Source organism: Melozone crissalis, unplaced genomic scaffold, assembly GCF_028551555.1.
Source record: "Melozone crissalis strain CALT ecotype California unplaced genomic scaffold, PUWL_Pcris_2 ptg000026l_1, whole genome shotgun sequence".
NCBI lineage: Eukaryota > Metazoa > Chordata > Aves > Passeriformes > Passerellidae > Melozone > Melozone crissalis.
Window position 1 is genome coordinate 10,060,508 of NW_026535804.1, and position 12,379 is coordinate 10,072,886.

The following is a 12,379-nucleotide window of genomic DNA, read 5'->3' on the forward strand; positions in this document are numbered from 1 at the left end:
CCTCTGCCAGCCATAGGTCAATGTATGTGAAATAGGACAAATTTCTCCACAGAAACATGAGTAAAGATCAGCAGTGATCAGCACAGTTTCCGTATTTAGAACTTCCTCAAGCCCTAGAGCCGCTCCTCCACCTCCTTCAGAAGAAAGATCTCTGTCATGCAATTGCACCAGCTCTCTTGCCCAGTATCCAGAAAATGTTTTTTCTGACAATTCTGCTGTTTTCCTATTGTAAGCTAAGGACATGTTTCTTTCATATTACAAACCTTTCTCAAGCAGAACCATTGTTTCTTGTCTGAAAGCTTTTCTTTTTCTTCTCTTAGCTCATATGTCTCAACAGATACAGAAAACAACTGCAAATGGCAAAGGTAGGTTCTCTTGTTGATTTTGAGGTATGTGCTGAGATTGACTGTTAGCCAAGAAAAATGGGGGAGGAATTTAAAAATGTCAAAAAATTTCATGCCAAATTAAATCTTTTGCCTCTGTGCAGTGAGTCAGTTCAAAAGTTTCTATACAAAGTTAATAATCTCCTTGCTGACCTGTATGTAAAGTCAAAATTGCTTTAACTTGTTAAAACATTTTTTCCCCCATGGAAATGTTGTAATGTATTTTAGTCATGACTAGTTCAGTACCCTTTTCTATGGAAAGACAGGTTTTTATTGCAAATTCATTTGTATAAGATCATGAAAAGAAACAAATTTGAGAAACCATCAAGGCCCTTACTGCCACTATTCATGTGTTCAATCTACTTACACAAGGTTAGTTCTGTCTGTTAATAGACAGCAACAAATAAAATACTGCTTTTGCTTTCAGGTTCACATGCTACCTCTCAACTAATTTATAAGGTGACTTTCTCCTACAATTAATTCTCCACAATATTTGATTTAATCTTTTATATTTCTGTTATTTTAATTGCTGCTGTAGTTCAAAAGTATTGATTCATCTGAACACATCTGTGGGCTTTGTGTGGCTGTGCCTCTTCTGCATGAACACAGGGACTTTTCATCAAGTGTGAAGCTGCATTCTGGTTTTGAAAAGTTATTGAGTTGCCTGCCTGATATCAGAGGTGGAAAAAGTATAATGGGTCATTTTAACACAAATAAGCATAGCTTGGTTGTCAACATATTTTGGGACAAATCTGGGGCTTTCTTGGGTCATAGGTGCAGTCAACTCACTCAGAAGCTTTTTCTTTCCAGAGATGGTGTCCAATCCCAAGCTGGAACTGGTTCAGGGGACTTTGAATGTGGTGATGAAGCAGAATGTGACCCTCTCCTGCCTCTCTGAGCCTGGCTATCCACCTGTCAGATACACACTGTTCAAGCACAACCAGCAGGTATCTGTTTTTAACAGGTCAGACTTGAGCCCTGCACTGTTCACCCTGACCATCAGCTCTGCCAGCGATGTGGGGGAATACAAGTGCAAAGCTGAGTATAACAACTCCAGTGGTGGAAAATACAGCAACAGCCTCACCTTCACCCTCTTAGGTACGTCTTGCTGTACCCCCTCCCAGCTCTGGCCATTGCAGGGGCACACAGCCATCTCTTTTCTTGACTGAGGAGCTGAACTTTGCTGCTGTTCTTACCTCAGAGCTGGCAGTGCTCTCCCACCTGGCTCACAACCTTCCATCCTCCATGCCCAGCTCTTTTGCCAGTGTTGTCACTTCAAGCCTTGCCTGGAGCTGGTCCTGTACTCTGTGATTCAGACTTTTCAGTTTTCTTTCTACAGAGCCAATCTCCAAGCCAGTGCTGAGCTCTCCCACCTCTCAGGCAAAGAAAGGCCAGAACGTGACCCTGTCCTGCTTCTCGGAGAACGGATCCCTTCCCATCACCTATCTATTCTTCAAAGGAACACAAAACATTTCTCCCCAAAAGACAATGCAGAAGAGGAAAGCAGCTGTGATTTTTCTATTTATCAATTCCCTTAGTGACTTTGGAACCTATAAATGCAAAGCTAATAACAGTTTTCCCAATATTACAAAATACAGCAACGCTTTCAACTTTACATTAGCAGGTATGAATGAAAGGAGGTTATTACTGCTGACAAACTGGGATCACACAAAATTCAGAATGTTGTAACTATGCAACTGTTTAGCCAGATATTTTGATAATGTGATGTTCAAAATATAATTTTTTTAATTTAAAAAATTGAGGTTTTAAAATTAATGCAAAACCATAGAATTCCATGCATCCTAGATAGCAGTAGAAGTTTGAAGGGACAATGGGGGATGTCTGTAGAAGACTCACTTTTACAGGAAACCCCTGGTCCACCTTGGAGAGAGTCTGGTTTCATTTTTCTCTCTGCTCCCATGAAAGAGCTTAACTGGCTCCAGTAAGCTGCTCTCCTTCTGCTGGGGCACAGAGCCCTTGGGACTCTCATGAACAGTTACAGTAACCCCAGTTAATCTAAAAGCTGAAAGAAATGTCAAGTCTTGATTTCAATTTACAGAAAATACTTAAAATATGAAACAACACTTCATTGCATAAACACCTTTTTTTTCTTCTTTTTAGCAGAAGAGAGAAGCCAGTCTCAGCCCCTGATAATTTCTCTTGGGCTGATCCTGCTACTACTTATAATAGGATTTGCTCTGGCAATTCCATTTTTCCTAATTCCTTTGTATAAAGCAAGTGAGTTATTTGAATGTTTGTTTCTTTTTCCAAAGGTCATTTATGCTGTCAATATATTTCAGTGTGTAAAGATCACAGTAGAGTAGCTCCTGGTATTTTATCATGTTGTTGAATCTCCTCTGAAGCAGCACCAGCAGCTTAACAAGACTTTGACAAGGCCAAATGTCTGAGCTGTGTTTTAGATGAAAGATCTGGGGTGGGGGAGGCAAAGCAACAGATAATGTAATACACAAAAACACTGGAAGGAATTTGACCTCAATGGAAAGGGAAGTTATTAAAATGCCCTTGGTTAAAGAGTAAGTTTTGATTGTGAAAACAATATTACCCGAGATCCCCAAATATTAAAAAATACACTGAAACTTTTATTTCTAAGAAATATATATAAATACACACACATAACACACCTTTTGCTTCTACAATTTGCAGAAAAATTTAAGTCTTCCAGGCCCTCAACTGGCCTTATTTCAAGAGTGAATGCAGAGGAGTGTGAAAATGAAGTCATATACTCAGAGATTGGTAAGTTCCTGTCACCCCCTGCAGTCAGGCAGGTTTCTTCAGGTACTGGAAGGGGACATCTACTGACCCTCCTGGCAGAGGCATTATCTGAAATCCCTCAGAATCCATATCTGGCACCATCTGACAGCCACGCAGCCAAAACTGCAGCTGGTTAAATGAACTGAGGTTTTAATAAAAAAGGTGTAATGGCCATTTACTAACAGAAATAGTGAGCTATTAAGCTGTAGCAAAATCAAACTTGCATAGCTCCTGCATTCTGTTCAAAATTGTTCAGTACTTTAGTTATTTATTCAATCCTTCTTAAGTTTGGCAAGATTCAAAAAAAATTCAAACTGAAATTATCAAGTGACAACAAAGCAACTGACTTATGTTAATACATTTTAGAACTTGAACTGCAGAAAGCAAACAATAATGAAGACATTACCTGACAATGCTCTGAACTTGCACATTTCTGCCTTTGCCTTGAACGTGAATGCCTCTTTCCAAGGGGAATAAGAACCTCCCAAACAAACCAATAGCAAAGGCATTGTTTCCAATTTCTAAACATCCAAATGGAGAAACTGCCTCCAAACAAACCTGCCTTCCTGTTCATGCAGTAGGTAGAGCTCTCCCTGCCCTGCTGGGTCAGCTCAGTGCTGGGCTGCTGCTTGTGCCAGGTCTCAGCCTGCAAGGACAGTGAGAAGAGCTCTGATAAGGCCCACGGATACTCCATGATTTATATTCAGTATGGAATCTCACTGCTTTGTTTCAAAATTACAGAAAAAAATATCTGATTCAAATTGTTTGTAATTGAATTAATTGCTGTTCATAATCTTTAATCCAGAGCCTGTTAGACCAGAAGAAGAATACATCAACTTCGCTGTTATTAGAAGAGAAGAGGAAAAAGGTGAAAACCTCAAGCTGTAATATTGGAATATCTGATGCACACAAATATGTTTTGAGGGGACTTTGCTGGGTGGAGGCAGGGCTTAAATACTTGCAATTGCTTATGAAATTGCTTAGTTACTATGGAAAAACTAAAATAGCTTTAAAACTGTTTTGAGGAGGGGTGGGGAAGAAGAAGGAAAAACGCCAACAAACCATCCTAAGGCAAATTCAACAGCCTCCCTAGGGAACCACACAGATGTCATTAGCAACCACATTGCTGATGTGATGTTAATTCTGTGTATCTGTACCAAGAAAGCAGCTATGAATTATGTTATTCTGGCTTTCAGCAGGGAAGAGGCCATGTGCTACAGTCTATTCAAAGGTCCTCATCAGAGACTGAGTACCAGGTATGATTATCATTTTTTCTGATTAACTTAATCACATACTTTTAAATTTTTCAGCCCTCAAATGTGCTAAGTTCCAGCAAGCTGCATACAAAGAGATGACATTTAGATACCAATTTCCTGGCCTAATCAGTTTGTAGACAGACAGTGTAGCTCACTTTGGAAGCAAAATCTCTGAGCCATAGTATCTATGGACTTCAACTTATGAGAAAAAGCAAACAGGTAAAACTTAGAATTACATGTAAAGCTTTCACACAGATTTAAGTTCCTGACCATAAAGTAGAAACTGGATTGTTTGCAGACATAAGATAACCAAAAGGCTTTTGTCTAGTTTAACAAAAAAAAGAAAAAACATCCCTCAGGCACCAGAGGATCTGTATTTGGCCTCTATGTACCTGCAAGGATGGCAATTTCACAGTTCAACAGTATTTCAGCTCTCAGAGTAGGGATAGGTTGCTAAAATTAATTTTGGGACAGCTGATTTAAAAATAGACTCTGCTAAAACATCCTGCTACCAGCTGTTTCTAAGATGTTGCTGGGTTGCTTTAATACCATTCCATAGCAGCTTATTTAGAATTCCATAAGTTCAGTAAGAAGTCACATTATGCTAACATTGATTATATCTAGCATAAATACTCTATGCTGCAAATATTACTGCTGTTACAAATAACTCATTTATATTTAAGTGAGCACCATGTTATTAGAAGAAGATTTTAAGGCAAGTTCCTGTGTTTGATGACTGATGACTATCAGAGGCCATGGGCCTTGCTGCACTTTACACAGGGACTGAACAAGCTGTACAGGCACTGGAAATCTAGAGAAGATCAGAAACACTGAGTTCTGTATCTCTGCAAACTCTTGTATCTGATTTTAACCACTGTGCTTAGGTACAGGAAAAATGCAATCACACATTAGTCTTTTTCCACCATTTTGTACATGCAGATATTTTGTCCACAGAAAATACTGGTTAAAAAAAATTATATCTGTTATTCTGTTACTCTTGGTAATATATTTCTGATTTTTTTATGTTTATCAAGTGCAAGATGAAGTAGCTTACATGTTTAAGAACTGAAGCCATGTGACACATTCCCACAAACAGAAAAAAGACACCTGTTAATAATAAATCTATTCCTGCCATTCCATCAAACATTGGTGGTGGTCCATGTAATACTGGGAGACTTTGCTGACACCCAACATAAAAATTATAAAAGAACATAAATGCAGAGAGAAGATACCAATGTTATTAAAATATTTAAGATTTGGAAGTCTTTAATATAAAATACCATTTTCCAGCAAAGATCACAATTGTCTCAGCAATACAGAGGGAAAGCTGAATTTTTACTTTAGGATGGAGCCCTGTCATGATATAAAAACCAAAGACATGAACCAGAATATGGTCAGCCTTGCTAATAAGGGACAAGTTTTTCTCTTCCCTTTTTCCAAGACAACCTGGAAGACCCAGATGTGACAGAAAACAGATGCACCACCAAGTTTTCACACAACTGTTTGCAGAGAATCCACGGAGTCCATGACAATGCGGAAACCAATTCAGGCAAAGATGTCTAAGAAAATTCTTCTATTCAACAAGTTTGAGTTTACACATTTTTGGCTGATGTAACATACTTAGTTAGAAAGTCCTTCAGCCTGGAAATGTGCATCATTTCCTTCATGGTGGTGTCTCTGCTTCTCAGCTGGACCACTCCATTCTCTAGAGTGCCATCACTGATCAAGACCATGAAGGGAATACTCATCTCATCATACCTGCAGAGAGAAGAACCCACCTGTTACTGCTTTTGGTGCATGGAAAAAATCAGATAACTTACATACAAATGACCATAAACTGTACAAATTTTGTTTTGCTGTATTGCACTAAGTCTGGTGTAACACTCCAGTTTTCTTGTTGCCATTCCTTGCTTTCCTGATTACATCTTCAAATTACTCAGCTACTTTATTATATAAAAAGAATCTTATTTAGTAACCTATTAAAAGAGTATTTTTCTACAAGCAGAATTTCTCTTTGTTTTATTGCACATGAACAAGAGGTTGCATTTCTTTTCTCTCAAAAAAACCACATCACTATGCTCAGGATGCTTTGACATGAGGAGCCATATGCCCCACACCTACTCCTGATCAACAAATCACAACAAAGCCCCAAAGGGAACAGCTGTTTTTATAAACAAACATAAACAAACACTTCCATCACATCACTAATGGCAGTGGTTCCAGACTTAGGAGAACTGTCAAATTCAACACAGTGGGTTGTCTGAAAGAGTGTTTAAGAATGAAATACAGAAGCAGACCAGGTGCAAAAATGGGGGTGAGGGTGGGAACCAGTTCTGCAAGCTTACAATTCATCTGAAGAAATTTGTTTTCTACATGAGAGTTTTTAAAAGGCTTTCACAGTTACAGAGAAATAACAGTAACATGTGAAAGGCTTGTACTTCAATTAATTTTAAAAATTAGCTGATATATGCTTTTCATAATAAAACTACTTGAATCCAAGTCTGTAGTTCAGGATCCACACCTTCAGTCAGTAACTGCACTCAATGACTTCCTACTGAAAAAAGGAATATTTACAGCAGTCTAAAGAAAGTTATCTTTGACCTTCATGGTTTAATTTACAAAAGACTGTTTGTCCTTACTTTGTATAAAGATGTTCCAGAGACACGTGCACAGTTTCCAGATAACCTGGCCATACAGAAATTCCATTTTCTGTCAGTTCATTGAACAATCCTTGACAAACCTGTTTTCATTTAAAAACAAAAGTTAAAAGGCAGACTGAGGGCTGAGACCCTATACAAAGAAACCATTAAAACTCATAACAAGTGTGGTATTAACATTCCTAGCTGGTGTTTATTTGCTGGCTGAAATAATCTCAAATCAGAAAGCAGCCTGGCAGTTCTGTCTCCACTTCTGTTTGAAAACATGCCAGTGTAAGTTTCCTCCCTTCCACAGGGACTTCATGACTGACTTAAATGAAAACTTTTAAAAATCCTTCTGAATGTGCAACTCAGGTGTTAAGATAATAGTGATAGATTAAGCTGAGAGGGATGGTGTTATTAATTTTCCTTAATTTTGCATCAAGCATCAGCTGTATTGTACCAAAGACAATTTGTCCACACAAGGAACTGCCTGCAGTGAATTCCTCTGGCTGTGAGCCACAAGCTGCAGAGTAGCAGCACCATGAACTCTGCACAGGCAGCAATCTCCAGGAGTCAAAGCAGCAGCACAATTTTCCTCAACATAAACATTGTCTGAACTGTAACACATTACATGGAGAGTCAATGCTCAAAATTAAAATACTCTCTTACAACATACCTGCCTCAGCTCTGTTGTTGGACCTTTTCCTACATCCAAGGCCACTTTAAGGGGTGCTAAGCAAGGATGAAGCTTAAGTACCTAATAAATTTTAAAAAAACAACAGATTACTAAATGTATTTATCATGCAATTCTAAACAGAAGTAGGAAATAGCAATTTTTTAAAAATTAAATTAAGGTTCTAAACATACAAAAATTTTCTTACAGCACAAAATCTTGAATTAGAAGCAAGCTGTGGTTTATGCAACGAGCACACAGCCCAGCTACATTCACATAGCAGAAATGACTCTATTTTGATTGAGCTCCAGAAAAGAGATGAAGATTTGTTAGCAGGGTTCCATCATCTTGAATGGAGCCAGAGTGGTGAGAGCCAGCCCAGCAGGCAGCTCCCACCCAGTTTACTGCCTGTTCTTAAAGCCCAAACATCTGCCTGGGCAACAGCACTGACAGCCTGACTCCAACTCCAGAAACCAGGGGAAAAGTGGGGAGAATGATGGTCCTGGGGGAGATGCCCCATTAACACCTGGGACCCACTTTCTCTACTCTGCTCAGCCACTTTCCAATGCTGCTGGAAAAGACAAATTGCTCTTTCCCATAATCTGCAGCTACATTCCAATTTCTCTTAACCCCATCACTTGCATGGCAAGATCCTACCTACTGATCAGAGAGGAGGGTAAAACAGGAAAAGGGGACCTCAGAATGAGAAAAATTCCTTATGTGGGTGACAGGGACCACAGGGGCTGTGCCAAGGGGCCAGCCTGGTGCTGCCAGTGAGAGGGTTGAGTCTGCACCCATGGGGATGGGATTAGAATGGTCACATGGAAAAGGAAACATTGCCATGCTTGAATTTACTACATTGTCTAGGGGGGCTGTACCTATTTTACTTTTTTTACACAAATTTACCTTTCTCTGAGAATTTTTCTTCGCTGTTAATGGATTCTCAACCACCTGTAGAGAATCAAAGAGATAAGCTAACACTCCTCGGTCCAGATTCCCATTCACAGCCAGAACATGAGGGATGACATTTCTCCTTCCATCTCGGCCCTGAAGAGAAAAAACCCACACAGGAAAACATCAAAGATTGCCCCCAAAAGCTTTTTGTTTGCTTTAAATGTCTAATGAGACACTGAGCTCAAGCACTCTTATTTCATTTAAAATACAGACTTTTATTTAAAATATTACCAGCAATTTTAGCAGTGTATCAGTAACCAGGTAAAGCTGTAACAGTGGGGAAAGCAGGTCAGGGCAGGATGGGATTCATTTCTTGCTCTGCCACTTTGATCATAAATTTAAATCTATGGCAAATACACTTGAAACTCTGCATTTTCTTTTGGAGGTATGTAGATTAGTTCCAAATGACCACGAGTCTCCACATTCTGAGAAATCCCTATGTAACCCAGTTGTGTAGAAATAAACTGCAAAAGCAGGAAAAACAGGACTGTCATGAGGAGAATGCTGCAATTTTCTAGTAAAATACAAAGTTATTCTCGTTTTATCTGTTCAGCCTAACTCCAAACATTGCCATTTATTAGGTTTGTTCCTCTTCAACATATTCAGTGGAGACATTTCCCTCTGGTCCATCCCTCCCTTTTCTGTAAAGCTATTTTTATAACCCATTAATTTATAAAAACTTCTACATACACGAAAGTGAGCAAGCTACAGCAAGAAACATTTACAGGCTCTTTTTGATGCAAACTGAACAGTGCAGAACACAGTCTGAGTTTTTGTTTCCATTTACTCACAGATACAGGTAAAAGCTATGCCACTGACAACAGCTGTCTGTCAATAGGGCTCATTTCTAATTTTTAAGAATTCCTTGCAAAAAAAAAAGTACCAAACACTATTTTATCAGCTTTGGAAATGATGGTTTGATTGCAGAGTGTCAGCTGTACTGTCCTTGCAGCAAATGATTAAAAGGCCAGCCACATGCTAAGCAAGTGGATCAGCAAAGAAACCATTTCCCTCACACATTACCTTCTTTATCAGGAAAAATGTTAAATAGAGAAAAGCTTACAAGTAATTTCGATTTCTCTCCTGGATACAGCTGTAACAGTTCAGTATCACCAAGGTTCTTCAGCGTTTCTATTGTTTCTGTCCCCCAGGGAAAGCTATAATGTAACTTAAATCCTCTTCTGCCTTCTTCATCCTGAAAGTCACTGCTGCTGAAGTTAGAGGGGCCGACAGCAAACTGAAAGTAAGTAACAAGATGTGATCACTATTGCAAATCCCACAGTAACTACAAAAACCAAGTCTGCAATGCAAAATGAAGTCTGGGTCATTTTAGTACCGTTTTCTGATTTTCAGCGAAAGGTTTTTATTAGTTAAAGCCCAAATCTCTTGGTTGTTTTATGGCATTTTCATCTCACATCACTGACAAACACAAAACATTTGCCTTTCTGTAATTCACGTTACAAACTAGGTATCAGGTTTTTCATCAACTTCCATAGCTTCTCAATTTCCACCAGAAATGCACCTAGAACAGGCCAGCAATGTAAGGCCATAAAACCAACCAGGGTGAGGTGACTATTCCCCCCCAAGGCATAAAGGAACAGGCCAAGATTCCCCATGGATTTGCTGCTGTTACCTTTCTCCACCACTGGAGCCTCTGGCGTAGCCAGTAATCGAGCCACTGTCCTGCAGTTCTGGGAGAACTAAACCAGGCAAGCAGAGACGTGGTCCTCTCGCCTATTCTTTAAACAACAGCAAGGGCAGCAAGTTAACACCTTGGGAAATAACAGGGGAAAAGCAAGAAACAGCACTCAAAAATAATCCAGAAGTGAAACGACTTAGGTATGATAAGGGATTAACTGCTCTATTACTCTACCTTGTCAGGTTTTTGTTGTGTTGTTCATTTCCTGAAACAGAATGTTCACTTTCTGGAACAGAATGAAAGCACACTCCAATCTGAGCAAGGCCACAGGGCAGTCTTTTGTTCACCAGCTCTAAGCAGCTGACATATTGCGCCAGAACACCTACAAAAGACAAAGCCCTGTTTTTAGTGGCCACGGGAAAGTTTCTGATGTTTTAACTCTACCAAGAACAAACTAAGCACATATTATACACGTGTTGTTTGTACGTGCAGTCCCACTATCTTTACTAGCATTGATGCTTTACAGACATGGGCTCAGCGAGCTGGTTCCTCTGGACACGTTGATTTTAATGTGCTTTTCCCCGAATTGCTGGGAGCGTATCTGCTGCCGCCCACCTGTACTGGTCAGATCCTTGAAAAGCAGGCACAGAAGGAACATTCCCACCGCACCAAGGCAGCTGGGAAAATCCCTTAAATGCAGCTGCTTCGCTCCCAGCAGGAAACTCGTGTTCAGGGTGGAGGCTGAGCGGAGCCGCCCGGGACCTACCGGGCAGGAGGCTCTCCCGCAGCAGCCCCGCGGCCCCCAGGACTTCATCCAGGGCCGGGCCGCCAGGGCTCTGCCCACAGCCCTGGAGGGCTTCGCGCAGCGTCTCCGGGTGCAGCAGCCGCAGCCCCTGCGCGTCCCGCAGAGCGCCGGGCGGGCCGTGGAGCGGAGCATCCACGGGGAACACCTGCTCCCGCACGGGCAGCGCCGAGTCCCACCACTGCGCCGCCAGGTTAGCGCGCAGCGCCGCGCCCAGCGGCCCGAAGCCGGGGTGGCGGCCGCTCAGGTAAGCGCTCCAGGGCAGCCGCCCCGCGCCGCCCCGCAGGAAGAGCCGCCGCCAGCACACCTCCAGCAGCTCCGCCCCACCCGCCGCCTCGGAAGCACCGCCGCCCTCCGAGTACGGCCGCGCCGAGCACCCGGCCGGCTCCGGGACTCGCCGCAGCCTCGGCTGTCCCAGGGCGGCGCGGCCGCACGAGCGGCAGCCTTGGCGAGAGCCCAGCGCCATTTTACCGCTCCCTCACGGCGGGGCTGGAAGTTAAGGGGGGGGGGGGGGGGGGGGGTGTCGGGGCAGCCACTGCGCACGCGCAGCACCCCGCGCGGGAAGGAGGGGGGCGACATGGCGGCCGCGCATGCGCAGTGCAACCATCGCGGGCCGAAGGTCAGGGACCGTCCGAGGTGAATTTTCTGTCCCCAGGTTGAATCTTCTCACCTTTTGTAACCGTAACGATGCCGGCAAATAATTTCTGCTAAAGGAATTGGCGTCTTGGAGCTGAATTTTCTTACCGTTTGTAAACATAACTAAAGCTGTTAGGTAACTTCTACAATAGAAGTTGCTTAATAAAAGAACTCCTTTCAAGCATTGGGTAAGATCACATCACACAAATAAACATACGCTGGGTAGGCGGAGAATGCGCTTTAGGTAGGGAGGGTTGTGTATCTTTATTGTAAAAAACATGTAACTTTTTACCCCTTGGTGTGCTTGCTAGGTGTAATCAACCTTGAGCCCTGCGCAGAATAAACAATGTCTGTTTTATAAACCAAACTGGCCTCCAGAGCTCCCGACATCGGCAGCAGGGCCGCACGTGCCGGGGTCACGCCTGGCCTGTGGGACACGGACGGCCAGAGCTCGCCAGCACCGCGGACTGGGAGGGGGACAATGGGACAGACCCTGCCCTCGCTGTCAGCCGAACACGCCGCAGCTGCACGGGCACATTCCCGGGAAAAGCCCCTCTGGAGCCACCGCGGGGCAGCGGCACGGCCGGGGCACACCAAGGCAGCAGGCAGAGCTCGAGCGGAGGCG

General features: G+C 42.4%; 2 protein-coding genes across 2 annotated transcripts; one reads left to right on the forward strand and one right to left on the reverse strand.

Moving 5' to 3' along the window:
- The first annotated feature begins 241 nt into the window (after positions 1-241).
- MILR1 (mast cell immunoglobulin like receptor 1) lies at positions 242-5,914 on the forward strand. Its single transcript, XM_054278980.1, has 8 exons — positions 242-365; positions 1,194-1,481; positions 1,723-2,007; positions 2,505-2,621; positions 3,048-3,137; positions 3,961-4,023; positions 4,352-4,411; positions 5,853-5,914. The coding sequence occupies exons 1-7, from the start codon at positions 242-244 to the stop codon at positions 4,402-4,404; spliced, it is 1,020 nt and encodes a 339-aa protein (XP_054134955.1). The 3' UTR covers positions 4,405-4,411; positions 5,853-5,914.
- Positions 5,746-11,584, reverse strand: POLG2 (DNA polymerase gamma 2, accessory subunit). Its single transcript, XM_054278979.1, has 8 exons — positions 11,083-11,584; positions 10,551-10,698; positions 10,311-10,416; positions 9,741-9,914; positions 8,630-8,770; positions 7,727-7,807; positions 7,051-7,151; positions 5,746-6,169 (listed from the first exon to the last, which is right to left on the reverse strand). Exons 1-8 carry the CDS (start codon positions 11,582-11,584, stop codon positions 6,004-6,006), a joined length of 1,419 nt encoding a protein of 472 aa, XP_054134954.1. The 3' UTR covers positions 5,746-6,003.
- Between the last annotated feature and the right edge of the window lie 795 nt (positions 11,585-12,379).

Excerpts from the sequence above, each read along its gene's own strand:
- MILR1 (XM_054278980.1), top strand. The coding sequence starts at position 242 with ATGTTTCTTTCATATTACAAACCTTTCTCAAGCAGAACCATTGTTTCT. Across the intron at positions 366-1,193 it reads AACAACTGCAAATGGCAAAG|AGATGGTGTCCAATCCCAAG; the intron begins GTAGGTTCTCTT and ends TTTTCTTTCCAG. Across the intron at positions 3,138-3,960 it reads AGTCATATACTCAGAGATTG|AGCCTGTTAGACCAGAAGAA; the intron begins GTAAGTTCCTGT and ends TCTTTAATCCAG.
- POLG2 (XM_054278979.1), bottom strand. The coding sequence starts at position 11,584 with ATGGCGCTGGGCTCTCGCCAAGGCTGCCGCTCGTGCGGCCGCGCCGCC. Across the intron at positions 10,699-11,082 it reads GCGGGAGAGCCTCCTGCCCG|GTGTTCTGGCGCAATATGTC; the intron begins GTAGGTCCCGGG and ends TGTCTTTTGTAG. Across the intron at positions 6,170-7,050 it reads CTGGAACATCTTTATACAAA|GTATGATGAGATGAGTATTC; the intron begins GTAAGGACAAAC and ends TTCTCTCTGCAG.